At 42.9% G+C, this 23,726-nt stretch overlaps 1 protein-coding gene across 1 annotated transcript in view; it reads left to right on the plus strand.

Moving 5' to 3' along the window:
- Window positions 1-23,726, plus strand: part of SH2D1B (SH2 domain containing 1B) — a 61,050-nt gene that overhangs the window by 19,612 nt on the left and 17,712 nt on the right. The window contains exons 2-3 of the mRNA XM_033941526.1: window positions 15,995-16,058; window positions 20,970-21,132. Of these exons, the coding sequence (XP_033797417.1) occupies window positions 15,995-16,058; window positions 20,970-21,132 (227 nt within the window). The remainder of the gene's footprint in view (window positions 1-15,994; window positions 16,059-20,969; window positions 21,133-23,726) is intronic.

The following is a 23,726-nucleotide window of genomic DNA, read 5'->3' on the forward strand; positions in this document are numbered from 1 at the left end:
TGTTTGAGGTGGATTGAATTATTTAGCTGAAGAAATTAGTTACCCACTCATCCCACACACATTAATTCTCTTCCATTATAAAAAAAACATTGATAAGTTCCCAGAAAAAAAATACATTAAAATAAAAAGTGAAAACAAAGGCCCCTACAGATGAGAACATAACATAACAATAGCCTAACTGGGTCAGACCAATGGTCCATCATACCCAGTAGCCCATTCTCATGGTAGCCAATCCAGGACACTAATACCTGGTCAAAACCCAAAGAGTAGCAACATTCCATGCTACCGATCCAGGGCAAGCAGACACTTCCCCCATGTCTTAATAACAGGTTATGAACTTTTCCTCCAGGAATTTGTCCAAATCTTTCTTAAAACCAGCTACACTATCTGCTTTTACCATAACTTCTGGCCACTTCATTTTTAAGTTTAGATCTTTCCTTTCAAACATAGACCTTGCTAGATGTCAAATACAGCACAAGGTAACTTCACATGGACTTAGCTGTGCAGGAAATGTGAATCTCCTCATACACCCACCATATAGTGCAAAAATGTGCAAAGGTCTGTTTTTTTTTCTTTCGATCACTATATAGCCTAATGCCACACAAGCAGCGCTGTTACAAACATATTCTGTAGGTCAATGCTAAGGATAACAAAGTTTCCTTCCTTGGACCAGAAGGAGATACTGATAAACCACTGGAAGAGATCCCAAAACAACACCCAAAGACCCACTCAGTGTGTGAACCAGTTGAGTGGAGTGGACTAACTGGGGGGTGGAAATGGGCCCGGAGATTGCTCAGCAGAATTTCCCAGACCACCTCTTCCTCTCAATACATTGACACGCTGTCACCACCACCACTAGGAACACCTCACTGGGTAGGCCAGCTATGCTATAAACTTTATAAAACACATTATTATATTTTCTTATAAAGCACATATTTTAACTGAACTCTCTGACATCCTCAGCCTTTCCATTCACAAAAATAGAAGGAAGAAAAGTTCCCATTTCCTGCTGTCTCATGTACCCGGCCTATACAATATTTTTTTTCTGCAGACCCTTCAAAAGTCTGACCAAATCCTCGTTTCACTTGCATTATAAAGTACTGAAGATGCCATCTCTCCCCAATCCCAGGTCCTAAAGTCTAAGACATTAGCGCAAACTAATGCTGCCAGATTCAGGAAAAAAAATTTCGATTTGATTCAGCTTATTGAATTGGTTTTTCAATTCGATTTTCCTGCCCAGTTGGGTGATTTTTTTCAAAACTCCTGGTGGGTTTTATAGCTTTTTCACCCCTTAACCACACTGGCGCTGTGGTGTAAATAAAATAAAGAAACAAAAATGACTTTTCCTCTCTCTGTTAAATCCTAGCTTACGTTTGCAGTCCAACACCAGCTCTGGCAGGATAAACATTTCAAATCTGACATATTATAATCACAAAACAGAAAATAAAATTAATTTTTTTACCTTTTGTTGTCTGGTTATATTTCAAATCTTGTTGGTCCAAGGCTCTGGTTTTCTTCCGATAACTTACTTGCCAGGGTCTCCTTCTTTCTTCTTTCTGCATGCTAACCATCCATCTGCCAACTCTGTCCTCCCTTTCCATTTCCCTTCCCTCCCCAGGAAGTCTGGTATCTTTCCTTTTTTTCATCTCCCTCCACAGATCCACCTTTTCTTAACTACCCTTTCGTTCGGCATCTCTCCCTCCTTCCCCACCACCCCATCTCTCCCTTTCTTTTCCCAATTACCCTCCTATCCAGTATCTCTATCCCTCTTCCATACCATCCCTTCTGTCCAATTTCTCTCCCTTTCTGTTCCTTCCCTCCCTAAATCCCATGGTCCATCATCTCTCTCCCTCTCCTCTATTTTCAGACCCATTATTTCTTCCCCGCCCCAAAGTTTGGCATATGCACTTCTCTTTGAACACCCCCTTCCCTCTGTGTACTTCTAAACCAGGGTCCCCCCCAAAGGCCTGTCCCCCCTTAAAGGTCTGCCTGTCCCCCCTTGAAGGCCTGCACCCCCCTTGAAGGCCTGTCCCCCCTTGAAGGCCTGCACCCCCTTGAAGGTCTGCACCCCCCGAAGGCCTGTCCCCCCTTGAAGGCCTGTCCCCCCCTTGAAGGCCTGCACGCCCCCTGAAGGCCTGTCCCCCCCTTGAAGGCCTGTCCCCCCCCTTGAAGGCCTGCACCCCCCCGAAGGCCTGCACCCTCCCGAAGGCCTGTCCCCCCCTTGAAGGTCGGCACCCCCCCTCGGAAGGCCTGCACCCCCCCTGAAGGCCTGTCCCCCCCTTGAAGGCCTGTCCCCCCTTGAAGGCCTGCCTGCCTGCCTGTCACCCCCTCCCCCTTGAAAGCCTGCCTGCCTGTCCCCCCCTTGAAGGCCTGTCCCCCCCCTTGAAGGTCTGTACCCCCCCGAAAGCCTGCACTCCCCTGAAGGCCTGTCCCCCCCTTGAAGGCCTGTCCCCCCTTTGAAGGCCTGTCCCCCCCTTGAAGGTCGGCACTGATTAGCATGTGGTTAGCTCGTGAGCCCTTACTGACAACAAAATAGGTGTGGTAGGGGCTCATGTGCTAATGGCCACATAATAGTGGGAAAATTAGACATGGCCATTCATAGAAAAAAATAAAAAATTCCACCATTTTACCCATGCAAGAAAAATGGTGTTCATTTGCAGGAATGACCCACATAAACACATGCTAGTTTGATGAACAGAGACCCTTTAATATGGTCCTGTGAAGGAATATACTTATGGGAATTTGGGTTGATTCCATCCACTCCATGAACAAGCATCTACTTGACCCCTTAAACTAGTCATCCTGTTATAAGATTACCCTCATACTGTGTAAAAGTTTCTATGTATTGGCAGTGCATTCTTTGATGCACAAAAGCTCCAGGAAAACTCTGCGCATTAAATGCTATTTTATGTGCAAAGAAAAAAAGGCTTATATATTCCCCCTTCACATACTGGAGTTCTTTCTTAAGATTAAATGAAAGCTTGCCTTATCTTATTAAATCAAAATCTCAGCAATCCACACTTATGTCAATATGTTCACAGTGGAATATCTGAGTACCTAGTTTCAAAGTAAAAGGTCTGAATCTGACATGACAGACATACCCAAATGCAGAAACACAGGCACTCAGGAGCAAATCACAGCCCATAGCAGCCATTCTCAACCCAGTCCTCAGAGCACACCTAGTTCCATTGGATTTCAGGATATCCACAATGAATATTCGTGAGTTAGGTTTGCATGCAACTGAGGCAGTGCATGAAAATGTCTCTCATGTATATTCATTCGGGCTATCCTGAAAACCCGACTAGGACAAGGTTGGGAATGGCTGGCTGTTATCATGATCTGCTCATCTTTCACTCAATCATATATAATTAATATTATACATGACATTACAAGGATAGATTCAGTCACATGCTCTTTGCAAAGTCACTTTTTATACATTCATGACAATATGCTGAAAAACTGCATATTACAGATAATTAATTATGAAGTCGCTGTCGTGTTCTGAGTTCAAAATCTCTGTGTACTTTCCTTCTCCTTTTGATTTTGAAGATTCTGGTTGAAAGTTCCCTGTGATATTCCATATCAGGATCCACCTGAAAGTCTTCAAAGCTTCTCAAGTGGTTGCAAACTGAACCAATACAAGGGTATTGAGTGGATGCCGGTGCCCTACAACCTTGTACCCCTACCCCTAATTAACATATACCCCTATTTCTCACCCTTGAAATTTTGATAAACTCATCATCATTATACAACAACACCACGGTACAGATATACCTAAATATTAAACTGGCCCCCTACCGTCCTGGCCAATACACAAAGTAAGATAAATTTCCAAAAAGCCAGTAACTGGAGTAGATAAGCTATCTGAAAATTGCTCACCATTCCTTTTGATACAAGTATGCCCTTCTGATTCTTGGGGGTAGTGGGGCTGTCAGGATCTCTGTTTTGCCTCAACTACCGCATAGTCTCCCAGCTTTAGATTTAGATTTATGTGTAACTTAATTGTTAAATTAGGTGCTAATTAGTGTTAACAATCAATAATTGGCTAAAATTGGAGTTAGTTGGTGCTAATTGGGACAAATTTGTTGTGGCATGCGGTGACATTCATAGCAGGGGATTCAGTAGATGAACTAAACCAGGGGTGACCAACCTCAGCCCTCACCAAGGGCCAAATTCACTAACCTGCCCGATTGGGCCCGATCTGGGCCTGACCAGGGCAGGTCCGACGAATTCACGAAAGTAAAATATGCAGATGGGGGCAATCAGAGGAATGCCCCCATCTGCCTGCATGGATTGCACATGTGCAGACCATCTGTAGATGGTCTACGCATGCCCATCGGAGCCGTGATCTTTTTTACCTTTTTTTTTTTTAGTAGTTTTGAGCCCTGCGAGCCTGTGGTTTTAACCCGCTTTAAACCTGCATGCACGGATTCGAAGCGGATCTCGGAGACAGCGCAGATGCTCAAGGCCCATCAAAGAAGAAGACGCAGATCTTCGGGCACCGGCATGTCCTGTGCATTGGTGCCGGTGCCGGTGGCCAGATGGGGTTAAGCAGCGTGTTCGGGTGGGTGCTGGGGGATTTCAGATCGCGGCGGGGTGTGTGTGTGTGATGCGAGCGGGGGGATGCCGGATTGCGGGGGGGGGGTGAGTGCCAGATCGTGGGGGGTGCCGCTCGCAAATCAAGGCAAGCTCGGTTTCCGAGGCGCCGATTTTGCGAATGTTTTGCTCGTCTTGCAAAACACTTGCAAACCAGTGCACTCGTAAACCGAGGTACCACTGACGAAACGAACCTGTTTAGTCTATCCGCCACTTCTTGAGGACCAAGGTTGGACATTCGTGTACCAAACATTAGTGCAATACGTACTCTTAGAATACTGGTGTTCCTACTGATAAATACGAATTCTTATTAATAGAATCTCTGGGAATTGTCTCAGTTTCAAAACAACCAGATACTAGCACTACTATAAGTTTCAAGTTTCAAGTTTTCAAGTTTTATTTATATTTGATTAAACGCTTAATTAGATTATTTCTAAGCGAATTACAGTTTGTAAGTAAACACAATATTGAAACAGTAAATAACATAAAATATTAAAAATTTAACAATTTATACATTAAGTTTTAAGATAAAATCATATTAGTAAAATATACAATTACAAATTAAATGTTAGAAGATATAAAGATCATAAAAATTACAACTATTATAAGCAACGAACTAGACCAGAGTAATACTCCAAAGCAACTGCATAGATTATGGAAAGAGAAATGTATCCTTCCCACTAGTCCAGTGCACAGAGAGTGGTTTGAAATGAAACACACCTTCTGCAGCTGCTCTCTGATAGGCTTTGGGCAAGGGAGATGACATCAGGAAGCAGCTGGGAAAGATCTTGGAAAAGTGATCATATCTTTGTGACTAAGCACAGTAACATTCAGGTAAATGTACAACAATCTTGAATGTAAATGATTTGGTTCAACTCAGCTTCTAAGCACTGAGAAGAATGCATTTACTCTGGTATGGGGAATAGAGGCTGATAAACCAGAACCCTGAATTAAGAAATGATCAGAAACGTTCTCTCTTGGACTGTACCGAATTGTAAAGACCATATTGTGCTCTGGACACAGAACTCTGTTATAATAAAAACTATTACAACTCACAAAGAAGTATGGCTATAATTAGCAACTGGCTGATCGACAGCAGAGTGCCTTCCACATTGCTTAACTTATTTTGATTTATTAACCACTTTTATGAAGAGATTCACCCAAGGCGGTGTACAGCAAGTACAATTCAACATAAAACTTTACAGTTTTGTTAACAGCATAACAGTAGAAGAAAAGACCAATTATAAAATATGAGTGAGGTAAACTCACAAACAGCAAAGTGAAACTTAAAAATAGGACTACCATGACATGAAACAGTTTCAAAAGTATACTGAAATTCAAGTACGGTAATAGATATCTCGCCTTGTACTATGCCGCAGGAGTAAGTGCCGTGCAGGAAATACTCCAGTGCCCATTCTGTCCCTATGGGCATCGAAGCATTTAATGCATCGGCCTGCGCTATCGAGCTTAGAAAAAGAGGGAGATAAGGATTATGCTGACATTGTATTATCACCAGAATAGCATCTAACACTGCAGTAATTTGACAGGAGGAGAACTTATATCCAGGGATACTAGAAATTTGCAGAGACTCTGTAAGACCAGACCAATTTTTTGCAGTAGTTTATTAAAGCTCACACAGAAGGGAAAATTTCCCAATCTCTAGAAATTTTTTGGAAATTTCTAGAACATTTCAGACAGCTTTCCTGGAAAGCTAAAAACTCATTTATAGTCCTACAGTTCACTGCTCTAGGAACCTCAGATTCCTAAATATCCTACAAACCAGGGATGTACCAGACATTTTATTAGAATAACTACCATTAGTTACCTAAACTGCCTATAGGACTTATTTTTCAATACATCTTTGATCTGTGTTGAATATCTACTGCTACTTTTGAAAGGGATGTAAAATCTTTACAAAAAAGCCTTATGATAATGAAGTTCAGATGCTAGATGACCTATGACCAGTCTATCACACGCTACCTACACATTTCTATTTTTATACCTTTAACATTTTCTGCCCCTGTTCCTGTCTTGGCAGAATCCAGTTCTACCAGTGCAGTTTCCGGACAAAATCTAAAACTACCATTTAAAATAAGAACCATTAAAGAGACACAAATAACCACAACACTTGCACTTCCTAGTGGTGCCATTTCCAGCCTAATGTAGAAAAACAACTTCCTAATCTACTAATGGCACACTCTAGAAAGACAAAATTAGCTAGAATGCATTACTAATGTGTGACAAATATTAGACCCAGGTCTCTGTCAGTGCACAGTCATTAGATTAAAAAACAAAAAGTCCAGGAGGTAGGAAAAAGCCTCAGAACCCTTCCCACACTAACCAAATCTATCAAGTGTGGAAATATCTCACCAGGGTAAGTGTTACCACACTGGCATAAAAAAAACCTCCTGAACTAGATTTCTTCTAAGTAAGACTTGTACAATGCAGAGAACAAAAAATCAAAAAGGGACATGTATATTTAGATCTTCGTCCTAGACACCCTAAGATCGAGGAGAAAGAAAGTACAGTTGCACAGCAAAAATCTATAAAAAAGTTACAAAGAAACTGTTTCCAGCCATTTCAGTGGCAAATGGGAAATGAAAAGGGAAGAGTTGCTGACCATGAGTGACCCAATGCCTCCCTAATAAAAGAAGAGCAAGTGCAAAATATAGTTCTCTGACTTAATAGGCATATGAAGGGATGGCAAAAAGAACGCCATACACGACAGCTTGAGGATGGTGGGGGAGGGGGCTACAGCCACTTCCAGAGCACATTAGCATCTTCTCCTGCACTTTTTGAAAATAGTTTCCAGTTAGTATCATTAAAATTCGCTAACTACCTAGACTCCACTGACCCGACGGTACTCCTGGCTGGGTTTATACTTGGTGCTGGGAGGTGCTGCATCAGGACAAGCAGGGCGGTTTGGAGAGGTGCAGAGATTGAGGGGGAGGGGGAAACTCATGTTGGGGGATTCAGAATCTGGAGAGAATCTCCTAAGGGGTCTTTTTGGTTTGTTTTAGTTTGATTGGTTAGATAGGCTCAGAAGTTCTGCCAGCCCAACCAATCAAATTTAAACAAAGTAAAAATAAAATGCCTACAGGATTCACTCAAGGCACTGAATCCTCTAGTCTATGGCACAATGCACTCCAGTACAACAGGACGGTATGGAGGAGGATCCTGAATGCTATGCTGGCCTGAGGAAGAGCTGGGAATGAGCAGCACAAAGTAAGGTTGAAGGAGGAGCCAGGATCGAACAGCACACAGTGGTAAGAAGGAGGAGCTGGGAGCCAGCAACCCGTGGTCAGGGCCTTCACTGAATCCCCTGAAACCCCCGACTATATGCCACTGGTATTCTATAACCTTAGCGTGTAATTTCTTTAGTGTAAAACTATGGATGTGGGAGAAACATTGGCAGAGGTATAGCCACACGGTAGGCCCAGCAGCGGTTCCTATACACTGTTAGTGGCTGACCCGGAAGCCTTCCCTCTGACACGTTTGTATTTTGTGTCAGAGGGAAGGCTTCTGGCTCAGCCACTGGCAGCATGTAAGAATGGCAGGGGGATGGGAAGGAAGGGAAAGAGAAAGACTGCTGCACAGACTTGGGACTGGTTGGGAAGGGAGGGAGGGAAAGAAAGGCTGCACAGGCTGTAAGGGTGGGAAGGGAGGGAAAGAGAGAGGCTACTGAACAGGCTGGGGGAGAGATGCCCGCCCACTTTGGACTCAGTCTCACACATTTTGGGCTCAGGCATACCCAAAATTGACTGTCTAGCTATGCCACTGGGCATGGGTGAATCGGAGGCATGCCTAATACTTACGCTATGGACCAAATTCTATATATGTTGCCTCAAAAATCTGATACTGAAAATTTCTGCACTTGGTGCTATTCTACGAACCACCTCAAGAGTTAGGCACAGTTTATAGAATATGTGTAGTGCCCATCCACGTGACTATTTTTTAGGTGCGGCCATTTATGCCAGTGAAAACCAGACATAAATGCTGGCATGTAAACTATGCACAGAACAGGCATGTTCTATAACGATGTGCCTAACTTTTAGAAATGTCCCCACCCCACCTATGCTCTTCCCCTGGCCATGCCCCTTTTGAGATCCAGACAGTAGAATTTGTGCGCACCACTTTCCAGAATATGCTTAGAAAGTTCTGTGCGTAAACTCTAATTAGTGCCAATAACTGATTGTTAATTGGCTATTATCGATGCTGATTGGTTTGTTAATCAATTAAGATGTGTGCACAGATTTGCACACGTAACTTTGTTCACAGTATATAGAATCTGAGAGTAAGCTTATAGAATACCATCAGTTACACACCTGACAATTGTTAGGCCTGAGCATTTATACCTGCTATTGAACCAGTGTAAGTGCTTGTGCCTAACAGTAGGCATGTAACTGCGAACTTACTCTAGCATTCTTCAGTATAATGGTAATTATATGAATAATGCCCACTTTATTTATTTTTTTCTATCCCATTCTCCCCAAAGAGCTCAGTATGGGTTACAGGTTAACATGCATAATATACAGTTAACAGGTTAAAATATGCCATAGTACAGTAAAAGTTTCTTGATGCACATTTTACCTTAATTCGACACATACTAGGGATCTAATATCAATATACAATACATAGTATAGAGTTTACAGGTTACAGATTGCCACAGTACAGAACAAGGTTTTTCAATACAGTTTTGTCCTAATTCGACACATACTAGGGATCTAATAGGAATATACAGTACATAGTATAGAGTGTACAAGGGTCACGATTCTGTAAATGCGCCTAAAACATAGGTGCCAAGGAACAAAGTGGTGGTTAATGGAAGTCGCTCGGAGGAAGGAAAGGTGAGTAGTGGAGTCTCTCAGGGTTCGGTGCTGGGGCCGATCCTGTTCAATATGTTTGTGAGTTACTTTGCTGAAGGGTTAGAAGGAAAAGTGTGCCTTTTTGCAGATGATACCAAGATTTGTAACAGAGTAGACACCGAAGAGGGAGTGGAAAATATGAAAAAGGATCTGCAAAAGTTAGAGGAATGGTCTATTGCCTGACAACTAAAATTCAGTGCAAAGAAATGCAGAGTAATGCATTTGGGGATTAATAATCGGAAGGAACCGTATATGCTGGGAGGTGAGAAGCTGATATGCACGGACGGGGTGAGGGACCTTGGGGTGATAGTGTCCGAAGATTTAAAGGCTAAAAAACAGTGTGACAAGGCAGTGGCTGCTGCCAGAAGGATGCTGGGCTGTATAAAGAGAGGCGTAGCCAGTAGAAGGAAGAAGGTGTTGATGCCCCTGTACAGGTCATTGGTAAGGCCCCACTTGGAGTATTGTGTTCAGTTTTGGAGACCGTATCTGGCGAAGGACGTAAGAAGACTTGAAGCGGTCCAGAGGAGGCCGACGAAAAGATAGGAGGCTTGCGCCAGAAGACGTATGAGGAGAGACTGCAAGCCCTGAATATGTATACCCTAGAGGAAAGGAGGGACAGGGGAGATATGATTCAGATGTTCAAATACTTGAAGGGTATTAACGTAGAACAAAATCTTTTCCAGAGAAAGGAAAATGGTAAAACCAGAGGGCCTAATTTGAGGTTGAGGGGTGGTAGATTCAAAGGCAATGTTAGGAAATTCTACTTTACGGAGAGGGTGGTGGATGCCTGGAATGCGCTCCTGAGAGAGGTGGTAGAGAGTAAAACTGTGACTGAGTTCAAAGAAGCATGGGATGAACACAGAGGATCTAGAATCAGAAAATAATATTAAATATTAAACTAAGGCCAGTACTGGGCAGACTTGCACGGTCTGTGTCTGTGTATGGCTGGGGAGGGTTTCAGTGGCTGGGAGGGTGTAGATGGGCTGGAGTAGGTTTTAACGGAGATTTCGGCAGTTGGAACCCAAGCACAGTACCGGGTAGAGCTTTGGATTCTTGCCCAGAAATAGCTAAGAAAAAAAATTTAAAAATTTAAATTGAATCAGGTTGGGCAGACTGGATGGACCATTCGGGTCTTTATCTGCTGTCATCTACTATGTTAACAAGGCACTTAGGGCCAGATTCTACAAAAGCCGTTGAAAGTTAAGTGGCGGTGGCCACCTCACTTAATTGATTTAATTGTGTTCCAGTGGCGCAATAATTGGCCATGCCATTAAAACCCAATTAAGTTCTCAGTACAAAAATAAATAGCTGCCACTATGCGGCCTCCGGGACCAGTGCCTCGTTCCCTGGCGGCTAACGGCCCATAGTGATGGCGAAGTCCAGAATTGGGCATGTTTAGTGGTGGTGCCGGGCTTCATCATCACTATGCGTCACTGGCCACGATTCAGGAAGGACCCTGGGCGCTGGAAATGTAGGCCTATAAAACCCTGGCCTAAATTTCTGGCACCTAGGATCCTTGGGAGCTGCGATTCTATAAGCGGCGCCTGTAAGTGATTGACACGAGGCAGGCACCCGTTTTGTAGGTGCCGCTCACAGAATCAGAGCCTTAGTGCCTGTCTGTCTTGAGTTAGATGCCATTTATAGAATCACACCTAGCCCATAATGGACTTAGGCACCAGTAGGCATTAAAACCTTAAGCATCCCCTATTTATGCCAGGGTTTTCTTGGCCTAAATACCAATGTCTAAGGCCTGGATTCACTAAGCAAACTGATCGTGTACCGATCGGTTTGCGACCTCTTAGTGAGCAGATTTCCCTCCAATTCACAAGCCTCTCTTGCGATCCGCTTCAAATCCATGCATGCAAATGAGGGGAAACGCATGCAAAGTAGGTAGTGGAGGAGGAGGACAGAGATGCAGAGACATCAGGATGAAGGACACCATCGAGGAAGAAGTCTTCGAGCTGGAGAACTTCATAGAGGAGGCATACAGGGAGGCCGTAGAAAAACACCAGCAACAGTGGAACTACCGGGATACACCTACAGAGAGCGTGGACCACCAGATGGACAGCCACCAGGAGGAAATGGGTGACAGAGCAGCAAGATCTGGAAACAGTGGAGGGAACCCACAAGAAGACGAATGCCAGGGTGAGAGGAAATGGATGGGAATGAAGGACATGGACCTATGGCTGGAGAGATGGACATACACCAGGGACATGGACCTGCAGCTGGAGAATCGAGAGAAGATAGAGAGAGATCAGCAATCGTCATGGGGGACTCCATCATCAGGCAAGTCAACAGCCACAAAGCGGGAGGAAGACTGGATCGGCTGGTGACCTGCCTACCGGGAGCCAAGATAGAAGACATATTGAGCCACATCGACAGGATCATCGACAGTGTGGAAGAAAATACGGTGGTAGTGATCCATGAGGGGACGAACAACGTGGGCAACAGGAACTACAACAGAAAAGTACTGAAGGACCAGTTCCGGATGCTAGGAAGGAAGCTGAAGACCAGAACACAGGGGATAGCATTCTCGGAGATCCTGCCAGTACCCAGGGCAGACGAGAAGAGGCAGACGGAGCTGCAAGCAGTCAGCACATAGATGTGGCGCTGGTATGAGGAATAAGGATTCCACTTTGTGTGCAACTGGACGACGTTCTGGGAGAAGAACAAGCTATTCAGAAAGGACAGACTCCACCTCAGCAGAGATGGAACGAGGCTACTTACAAGCAACATCAAGAGAGAAGTTGAGAAGTTTTTAAACTAGGAAGAAGGGGAAAGACAGTCGACTGAGAGATAGAGTCGATGGTTCGAGAACCGGTATACCCAGGAAGATAAAGGGGAAAACTCACCAGATCACAGACAAGACAGATCGAAAGGGACACAAGAGGGAAGGAAATGCAAGAAAGGAACAGGCCGCAAACTTAAGTGTATGTACACGAACGCAAGGAGCCTAAGGAATAAGATGGGTGAATTAGAAGCTATGGCACAAAAAGATAATGTGGACATCATCGGCATCACAGAAACATGGTGGACTGAGGAAAACGTCTGGGACACTGTGCTACCAGGATACAAACTATACCACAGAGACAGAGTGGCTCAAAAAGGTGGGGGCATTGCCATATACAAAGAGGGAATTGAATCTACTGCCTTAACAGACGGATAAGTTAGAGTCTCTATGGGTCAAAATTCCGGGAACAAATGGGATGGAAATGAAGATCAGCATCTACTACCGACCCCCAGGGCAGTCCGAAGAAATTGATGGAGAAATGATGGACAAGATTGAATGCAACTGCAAAGGAGGCAATGCAGTTATCATAGGTGACTTCAACAATCCGGGGATAGACTGGAACCTAGGCACCTCCGGCTGCACTAGGGAGACCAAGTTCCTGGATGCTGTAGGCCATTTCTTCCTGGAACAACTTGTCAAGGAAAATACAAGAGGAAATGCAATTCTGGACTTAATTCTAAATGGACTGCGAGGACTGGCACAAGGTGTAGAAGTAGAAGGGATGCTGGGGAAACAGTGATTACAACATGATCTGCTTCGACCTGGACGCAGGGGCGAAACACCGATCCAGAAAGACGGCCACAACACTGAACTTCCGAAAAGGGAATTACGAAGGGATGAGACTCATGATGGGAAAAAAGATTAAGAAGAGGATAAGCACTGTAAAAATACTAGAGCAAGCTTGGTCCCTTTTTAAGGACACAGTCACCAAGGCACAAAATCTATATATACCGCGTATCAACATGGGATCCAAGAGAAAAAAGAGTAAGGAACCGGTGTGGCTCACTGTAGCAATGAAGGAAGCGATCAGAGACAAGAAAACTTTGTTTAAGGAATGGAAAAGGTCAAAAATGGATGAAAACTGGAAAAAGCACAAACAGCATCAATGTGGGTGCCATAAAGTTGTAAAAGGGGCCAAAAGAGACTACGAGGAAAAAATAGCCAAGCAGCAAAAAACTTCAAGCCGTTCTTTCAATATATTAAGGGGAAACGACCCATGAAGGAAGCGGTGGGACCATTGGATGATCATGGAATAAAAGAAGGTCTAAAGGAGGACAAAGCTATTGCCGATAAACTGAGCACATTTTTTGCGTCTGTATTTACCAAAGAGGATATACACAACATACCAGAACCTGACAGACTATATGCTGGAGGCGAAGATGGGAAACTGACAAGGTTGACGGTCAGTCTAGAAGAAGTATGCAGGCAGATTGATAGGCTTAAGAGTGACAAATCCCCGAGACTGGATGGCATCCATCTGAGGGTCATTAAGGAACTGAAAGGGACTATAGCTGAACTGCTTCAACTAATAGCCAATCTGTCGATCACATCGGGAAAGATTCCGGAAGACTGGAAGGTGGCGAATGTTATGCCGATCTTCAAAAAAGGTTTGAGGGGAGATCCAGGAAACTACAGACCGGCGAGTCTGACCTTGGTACCGGGAAAGATGGTAGAGGCGCTTGACGGACACAATCTGATGAGGACCAGTCAGCACAGCTTCAGTAAAGGATGATCTTGCTTGACGAACTTGCTGCACTTCTTGGAGGGAGTAAACAGGCAGATAGACAAGGGTGACCCGGTCAACATTGTATATCTGGATTTTCAGAAGGCATTCATCAAGGTTCCACATGAATGACTACTTCGGAAAATTGAGAGCCATGGAATAGAGGGTGAAATACGTGGATTAAAAACTGGCTAGCAGATAGGAAACAGAGAGTGGGGTTAAATGGACAATAATTGGACTGGAAGAACGTCACCAGTGGGGTGCCGCAGGGCTCAGTGCTTGGACCCGTGCTCTTGAACATATTCATAAATGATCTGGAAATGGGTACAATGAGTGAGTGAGGAGGATTGTGAAGATCTGCAACGCGACATAACCACGCTCAAGAAATGGGCAGCGACATGGCAAATGAGGTTCAATGTGGATAAGTGTAAGGTAATGCATGTTGGTATCAAAAATCCCATACACGAATACAAGATGCCCAGGGCGGTACTTGGAGAGACCCCCCAGGAAAGAGACTTGGGAGCACTGGTCGACAAGTCTATGAAGCCGTCTGCGCAGTGCGTGGTGGTGAAAAGGACGAACAGAATGCTAGGAATGATTACGAAGGGGATCACAAACAGATGGAGAAGATTATCATGCTGCTGTACCATGGTACATGGTAATGGCCATGGTACGCCCTCACCTTGAATACTGCGTCCACCACTGGTCACCGTACATGAAGAAGGACACGGTATCACTTGAAAGGGTCCAGAGAAGAGTGACTAAAATGGTTAAGGGGTTGGAGAAGTTGCCGTACAGTCAGAGATTAGAAAAGCTGGGCCTATTCTCCCTTGAAAAGAGGAGACTGAGAGGGGACATGATCGAAACATTCAAGATAATGAAGGGAATAAACTTAGTAGATAAAGATAGATTGTTCACCCTCTCCAAGGTAGAGAGAACGAGAAGGCACTCTCTAAAGTTAAAAGGGGATAGATTCCGTACAAATGTAAGGAAGTTCTTCTTCACCCAGTGAGTGGTAGAGAACTGGAATGCTCTTCTGGAGTCTATTATAAGGGAAAACACCCTCCAGGAATTCAAAACAAGGTTGGACGAGTTCCGGCTGAACCAGAACGAATGCAGGTAGGGCTGGTCTCAGTTAGGGCACTGGTCTTTGACCTGGGGGCCGCCATGTGACCCAGCAGCGGCAATTCTTATGTTCTTAGGGACGCAATTCACCAAACAAATTTGGGACACCGTTTGTTCTGGCTGATCAAGAATAGAAGCAACTGCTGGGGACCAGTCGCATACATCTCTGCCGACTCTCCTGCTCCATTGCCGTTCTGCACTCTGCTCCGATCTTCCATTGCCACCCCGATGCTCTTCTCCTGCCTGCTCTGCCTTGATGCTTTTAAAAAAGCAAAGTTAAAAAAGAAAAGTTGCGGCCCTGAATGCCTACTTGCCCCGATCGCCTGCCTGCCCCGACTCTCCCACCCTTCCCCGCAGTGCAAGCCCGTGGTTTTAACCCACTATATCGCTATAGAGCGATCTGGGCAAGCAGATGGGGGCGTTCCTCCAATCACCCCATCTGCATATTTTAGTTTGCAGAATTCATTGGACCTGCCCGGATCGAGCTTGATCCGGCAGGTTTGTAAATCTAGTCCTAAGTCCATTTTGGGTGCCTACATGCAATACACACCCAAGATCTGCCTACTTTCTGGTAGGCGCCTTGGTCTAGGTGCCTTACCTGAAAGTCATAGGTATCTAGCGAGTTAGGCACCTACCACCCAATTAATTTTAATTTTTGCCAATTATGAGCTGCTAATTGCACACTAGCGCCTAGATTGACTAGGTGTACTGATCTAGGCATCTTTTGCAGAATCTGTGCCTAGATGCCTATCCTTGGGTGATCTTTTGAGAATTACCCCATTTGTACCTATGACAAAAAGTAGACTCTACATACAGTACAACACTCATTTCTTATTGATGTTGGATTTAGCCTCCAATAAAAAGTAAAATTAATACAAAGATATCTTTTTACAGTTTCCAAAGAATAATCTACACATATCGAATATTTCAGAACAACGATGGATATTTTAAGATTGAGGTAAGAAAGCAAATGTAGATTCAACATTTCATTTGAACCAAGAGTACACCCATTATGAAAATAATACACTGTAAAACAGTTCAAGTGACTATTAACTCTTACAGTTTCATTCATAATCATCGATAAAGTAATGTCAGCCTTGTTAGATCATTTGCATGCACAGAAATAAAGGTTACCAAAAAAACGTGATACCTTTCTATTGAACCAACAATACATTTCTTCACTAACTTTGGAGAGATGACATTTCCTTCCTCTGGTGAAGAAGGGAATTAGTTGCTGGTGAGCCTGGCCCCTCCACTTTTGTCTTAGGCACCCCATTTGCTGAGTGTACTTTTGTTAATTGTTAATGGCTACCCACCAATAGCAACATTAATTCAGAGAATAGAAAATCAACCAATTTTCTCTCTAATGTAAAAATGGCCTTAACAAACTTATCATGTGGGAAAGAACTGTGTGAGAGCACGCTCAGGCTACTTTCTACCACAGCTTTGGAAAAGAACCTATTTGAATTTTATTTCTTTATTCATATCGTTTGAGTACATGGCTTGCCTATCTTGAGGGGATCGGAAGACATCTTATAGGGGAACTTAGCAAGTAAAATGAATAATTACTAGATTGTTGGTTCAACATTGCCTTGATAATGAATGTGACTATTGGGCAGGCTGGATAGACCATGCAGGTCTTTATCTGCTTTCATTTACTATTTTATTATATATGTTTGTCTAACTGAAAGCAATCAAGATTAACAAAATAATGGGCCCTTTTTACTAAGCTAAAAAAGTGGCCTTAGTTCACCCTTGTGTAGGTTTTCCCCATAGGCCATTTTTACTGTAGTTGTAAAATGGTTGATTTTATATTTTTTGCATTAATGTCCATGCATTAATGTTGCCATTAGCACATGTCCATTAAAAAAACACTGTAACACATTTGCACTTACCACTACCTATTTTGAAGGCAGTAAGTACTCATGTGGTAAATCTGCTCTGTTTAGTATAAGAATGTCCCATCCGCTCCTGACATGCCACTCTCCCCCCAAACAATATTTAATGCCCAGATTTTTATGTACTAATTTGGAAGTTACCGCAGGGGCCTGAGCGCATCCACGGTATGTCATTTTAAGCTGCATTAGGTCTTTTTATCAAGCGCTGTCAAAAAACTGACCTAGCATGCCCTTTCAGCTGACTTGGAAACCTTCCCTCTTATGTCAGAGGGAAGGCTTCCCAGTCAGTCGTCGGCAGTGTGTGGGAACCGCTGCCCATGGCTTTGTGAAGAAGTGTGACTGGAAGTTAGGAGGAGGAGGTATATGTGGATTCCACAGGATTGCCATCGATCCTGTTCCTGTGTCAATTTATTTTTATTTTTTTTGGGGGGAGGCATGTTCCAACGCCTATGCTAGGCACCTAATTCTACCACCCCGCAACCTCAGTTCATGTCCTCTACTTTTACCATTTTCCTTTCACTGGAAATGATTAATATCTTTCACGTAAAAGGAATTAGCAGAAGTAGGGGAGGGCCTGGGAATGGGGATAGTTTGCAACACAGAAGGGCTGCTTCTTTTTTTTTAACGAAAAACAAAATTTGGCTCATTTTTTCCTTTTTTTCATTTTAAAAACAAATTGAAATGGGACATTTTGTTAAAAGTTTCCCCTTCTGTTTCAAATGAAGCACTTTTCTATTGTCTTGTAGCTTCTATTACAACCTATCTTGCATAAGTTGTCACAGCCTAACTTAAAAGGGTTGCAACTATCATAGTGCTAGCAGTATTTTATTTGGCATAATAATGTATTTCAGCTACTGTCCTTCTATGCGCTGGACGTTGTGAGGCTATTTCTTAGCTGATAGCTTTGGTGCAAAGTCCCTAAGCTTACATTTTACCTGTGGTTTTTACACCGTTTTTATTTTTTTAAGGAAAATACACCCCCTACTTTCACTTTGAAACTTGAAGTGGGCACAGAGTGTTGCTGGTCACTTCCACCTGCTTTTTGTTTTGAGTACAATTTTGCTTGCAAAGTAGGCACTGAGACCTGAAAATGCAATTTACCTACAAACTTTTTCTTTCTCAATCTACAAACACCACGGGGAATACTTCCATTTCATTAACTGTTCTAGAACATTGTGGGGTCCTTTTGCTATGCTACATTAAGCATTAGTGTGTGTTTACCATAATGTTAAAGTGTGTACTGGGGATGCACTCTAAACACAACAAAAACATATTTTTACTTTTTGCTTGGAGGGGGCATGATATTAGGCATCTCTGTGCTAATCCGTTAGCAGAGCTATATTACCACATATTAACTGATTAGCACAGAATTATTGCATGAGCCCTTACCATCTACAAAACAGGTGTCAGTAAGTGCTGACACAGTAATTTTTTAAATGGCTGCTCACTAATGCCAATACTTTACCCAACCTCCAAAATATCCAGCGTTACCCTCCGTAGAATTACAAATTGTTAAACATACTCTCATATAGTTCAAATAAGTTATATACTTAGCTTATCATGCTATTGGGTTACATGTAGCATGATAAGCTAAGTATATAACATTTGAATATTTTTAAATAGAATAATCTCAAGGAAACTTCTAAAAAGAGCACGGAGGATAAAAAAGTTAAATTTTTTTTTTAAAGTTTACTTAAATAATTGCGAAAAAATAATGTGAGCCAATGAGGAATGAAAACACCGGTATTCCCACCGATATTGAACACTACTAAGGGTGGAGGAGGTGTACCTGAGGCCACATTTTGTTACATTTGAAATATATGAGAGTATGCTTAACAATTTGTAATTCTACGGAGGGGAACGCTGGATATTTTGGAGGTTGGGTAAAGTATTGGAGAGTTATGTTATATGATTCCCAACCATAAATGAAACAGATTTAAATAGTGTCATCTTTAGTGTGAGTGCTCACTAATGCCAACATTGGTGCATGGCCATTAATGCAAAAAAAGGGGAAAATCCACCATTTTTCTGCTGCACAAAAATGGCCTTAGTGCATAGCAATAAAACATGCAGGTGCATGCTGAGCTCACTTTACACCATAGTTTAGTAAAAGAAACCCTGGGTGAGTACTTTTAGACAGCTACCGTTCTCTCCTAAATCACTTTGAAAATTGCCCTCTTTCTGATTTGGGCCAAATAAGCTTTTAAACATAAGAACATAAGAATAGCCTTACTGGGTCAGACCAATGGTCCATCAAGCCCAGTAGCCCGTTCGCACGGTGGCCAATCCAGGTCACCAGTACCTGGCCAAAACCCAAGGAGTAGCAATATTCCATGCTACCGATACAGGGCAAATATCGATATGCAAATATCAACAAGCTATTTGCATGGTGAGGACAGAGCAAGAGAAGGGTATAATGAATGCACCTTCCTTCTAAAGCCTATTTTTGATAATTTATTGTAAATTTTTCAGTAAAACATGAGGTCTTCAGCAGGATATCTTAATTCCCCCTCAACAATGTATATGGCAGTGGTTCCTAAGCCTGGCCTGGGGGAATCCCCAGCCAGCCAGGTTTTCAAGATATCCACAACAAATATTCATGAGAGAGATTTGCATGCATTTCTTCCACTACATGCAAATCTCTCTCATGAATATTCATAGTACATGTGAAAATCTGACTTGCTGGGGGTTCCCCAGATAGGTTTGAGAACTAATGTATGGGTTTGAAAAGCAATTGTTGTTGATAGAAAATGAAACTGCAGCTACTACCAGTTCTTTAATATCATTTAGGGCCTGTTTACTAAAGTGTGTAACTTTTTGCATTTACTGCACCTTAACTGCAATTGTTACGGTGGGATGATTGCAGGGGGTATGTCCAACATCTGCTCTGTATTTACTGCACTGGGCAGACATATATCACACAGACCATGGTGCAAAAATAAACTGATATTAAGAAGGTGTGGTGGTGCAACCCATAGGCATCAGAACGGGGGAGGCCACAGGGGCCATGTCCTCTGCAAAAATTGGCGGTCAGAGTCAGTTATGGCTCTACTCTCCCACCCACCTCCTCCCAGCCGCTGTAATTTTAAATCTTTGGGCAGAATGAAGCCTTTTGTGGCAGGCCTGCTTGTTGACGCTGCGCAGTGGCTGCTGGAAGTTTTAAAATTACAGTGACTGGGGAAGGTAGTTGGGGGAGTTGAGAGCTGGAAAGGTCATGCCACAGGATTCTGCTGGGGCTAGGGCGGAGCCTTTTGGGCCCCCAAACAAAAAAGCATTCTGCTGCCTATGGTGCAACCTGAATTTCTCTCCCCCACCCCCGAATAACCCAGCCTCCTAAAAACTATCCTCCAGTACCATAACCTAAACCTCCTAGAACTTACCTGGGGTTTAGCCCCAGCACTACTCTGTTCAAAATGGCGCCAATGGTAGTCTTGTGGTATTACTGCTAGGGATCAATTTGCCTTATAAGGGCAGTTCCTCCTTATATGGCAGATTGACCCCTAGTTATAGGACTGTGAGATAGTACTGTGGGATCATCTGCACCATTTTGAACCTGGAGTAGTGTTGTGGAAGGATAGAACAGGAACTGCTCTTGCCTGGCTTACTAGACTACCAGGGCAACTTGTGGGTAAGTCCTGAGGGTGGGGAGGGAGGCAGAGAATGGTGTGGTGGGTGTGGGTGAGTGTGGGGGGTTACCAGTTGGGGAGTAGGGCTGCTATGGGAGGTTCTGTTGGGGTGGGGGGGGACCTAGCTGTGCAAGATGAGCCATTGGACCAAAGGGCAGGAGCCGGGTTACTATATTGCTGATAACATGGCTACATTTAACACCACCTCTTCAGGTGGCCCTCTACCTATAATAGCCTGGCATTTTTATTGCACTAGCTAGGTTCAGAGTCCCGTAGTGGTTATCACAGCTTAGTAAACATCCTCTGTAATTTAATAATTCTCACGTTCTCACGTGGTCTTTACAGACAGCTTCTGGTGTAGAAGAAGAAGTCTTCAAAACCATGAAAGATTTAATAGCCAAATTTGAGAAGCCAAACCAAGGTATAAGAATTCAGCTGCGCTTTCCAGTCATGAAAGAAACAGCTTCCAAAACAATTAGAACATCCCAGATGGAAGAGGACTATGCTGGTAAAACTATTTTTTAATACACATTTTGCATATTTATAAAAGAACATTAAAACACAATGCACTGGTTGCCCATTAAGAGCCTTTATGGAGAAGCTTGCTTTCACTGTAGGTGATATGTGCTCAGTGGGTAGTAGCATTAAGAAAGCTTTATCTGAAGACAAGCAGGCAGATATTCTCACATGTGGGTGACATCATCCACGGAGCCAGGTACGGACAGTGCAAAAGCATACTGTCATTTTTAAAATGAAAAAAATCTCCAACTGCCCATACTGCGCATGCCCAAGTGCCAGTTCCCACCCACTGTCAGCTCGCAGGACCATCAGTTTTTTGTTTTCTGTGCAGAGAAGATGGTCTTAGAATTCCTCTAACTGTGCCTTTATTATATGCATATTTAATGCATATATTGTATGCGTACTTTCTGTGCCTTCCTTGTCTTCTAGTCATAATTTTTTATTTTCTTCTTATCCCTTTCATTTGATACCAAAATTTTTGAGTTTTTTACTAAACTTTTATTTTTGGGCCTACCAGCCCTTTTTCAACCTGTTCTAAAGCGGGGAGCATCACCCTTTTTTGGTATATTTTTTATTTGACATCCCTCTAACCATTGAGTCTTTTCACCTCGCATTAGCAGTTTTCCCATCCATGTCCAAGGTTATAAGCAGGTTCAAACTGTGCATTCAAGGGAAAATTCTGGTAGGTGTTCACAATGTGGATATCCACCAACTTAGGTGTCCAAATAAATTAGATAATAAGTCCAATTAACGACTTTAACAAGCAATAATTGAAAGTTAGATGTCCAAAGGCTGTGTGCAATTCACGAAATAAGTGTCCAGAATTTCATAGATGTCCATCGAAAAAAGCAGCGCCTAACAGGATAGGCATGGGTGTGGCTTTAATTTGGACATTCATTTACAGAATTGCATGCTGCTCAGTGTCCTAATATTGAGGTTGGCCAGCTGTCTAGGCCTACCCCGAGATAGAGACCTCACACTCTATATACTGGTATCAATCAATAAGTATATTTATTAACAAATCAGTAACAGCTTACAAGAATAAATCATTCAGCATATAGAGTAACAGAATGTGATCTTCAGGCCTGAGGATCCTTTGATGTCTGTTCTGCTTACTTCCTCTTAAAGGCCTATTTTTATACATTTCTTGGTGGCCAGCACCACGTTGGTCTAAATCACATGATAAATCTTTATTGGTTATTTCTTACACGTCAATACATTTGTTAATTCATTAATTGGTTCATAATATCTGTGTCATACCATATGCATGTCCTGTTTACCAGAAAATCTATCTTTTCCCGCATTTGCCCCTTTAATCTACCACATCAGCAACTTCAAGTCCAGTAAAAGCCTGCCCATCACAGGATATTCTTGCAAAATAATGTATTTTTATATTCTTGGTTAAGACATGTTCTCATCCTTCTCAGATCCACTTCCCTGGCATTACAGCAGATGTGACACCAGTTGCCATGTAAAAGAATAAGTTTCTTTTCACTCGCTCATTTTTTCACTTGGCTTGCTGATTTCAGCAAGCATAGATTGTGCAAAGGCTTGACAGTTTTAGTCAGAGCATTCTCAGCCATCTTAGGCCTTTAGTTGTGTTTATTGGGATTTCAGGGTAGGCTCTTCACCTGTTACCTGTACAGGACTCTCGCGCTCTCTCTCTCTCCTCCCTTCTCATCCTCCTCTTTGAACCCTGAGAAGGGTTCGAAACCGCAAGGTCAAGATGTTGTCGAAGGTCATGCTGGTGTTGATCACGGAGTACAGGCATAGGGCCCAAAGACTTAAAATTGAGCTTGATAAAGTATTAAAAGGACAAATGACTAACCCAACCCAAGTTAAACTACAAGGACAATCGTTACAGTATGACTCAGAAATCATGAGAAATCAAATAATCATTACAATAAAGAAATCTCGCAAAACATATGCCATAGGTGGAAAATATATGTGATTAAACATTTAAAGATACTTTGCTTTTATGGCTTCATCCTGTTATGAGTATACTATATCAAAAAGGGATAAAAGGATAAATTAACAAGTTAGATTATCTCCATGCCCTTCCAAAATAGCTGGGATCAGTGCAGACTCGGCTGGGTCCAAACATTATCAGGTTATGCTCATAGGCCAAGGAGGAAATCCAGGTAACCACATCAGATCTCGTTATCATAGTCTGTAGTGCACTTCTTAGGATCAGAAGAGGTGAATGGGTTCAAGTCGTCCTTGCGTCTTCACTGCACTTCACTTCAGCTCTAGCAGCAAGAAAGGAGATGGAGAGAATCCAATTGAAATGGAAAATAATTAAGGCGCAATTACGGGAGTCAAAATAGGATGAAAATGCATAGAAGCACAATCAAAATCTAGAAATAAGCCTGTTGTTAAAATATATATATATACTAATACTGCATAAGTCCATAAAAAAGGTTGAAGTGCAAATCAACAAGTCCATGATTGTGAGGAGGCAAAAATGAAGCTGTAGAAATTCAAAGCCATAAAGATCGTCCGGTCATTAGTAGCAACAGTCAATAAGTCTTTGCTGGTAAGTCTTTAAGGTTTCTAGGCACTCATCATATTCCTTCTCTGGTA

This window comes from Geotrypetes seraphini, chromosome 4 (assembly GCF_902459505.1).
Source record: "Geotrypetes seraphini chromosome 4, aGeoSer1.1, whole genome shotgun sequence".
Classification (NCBI taxonomy): Eukaryota; Metazoa; Chordata; class Amphibia; order Gymnophiona; family Dermophiidae; genus Geotrypetes; species Geotrypetes seraphini.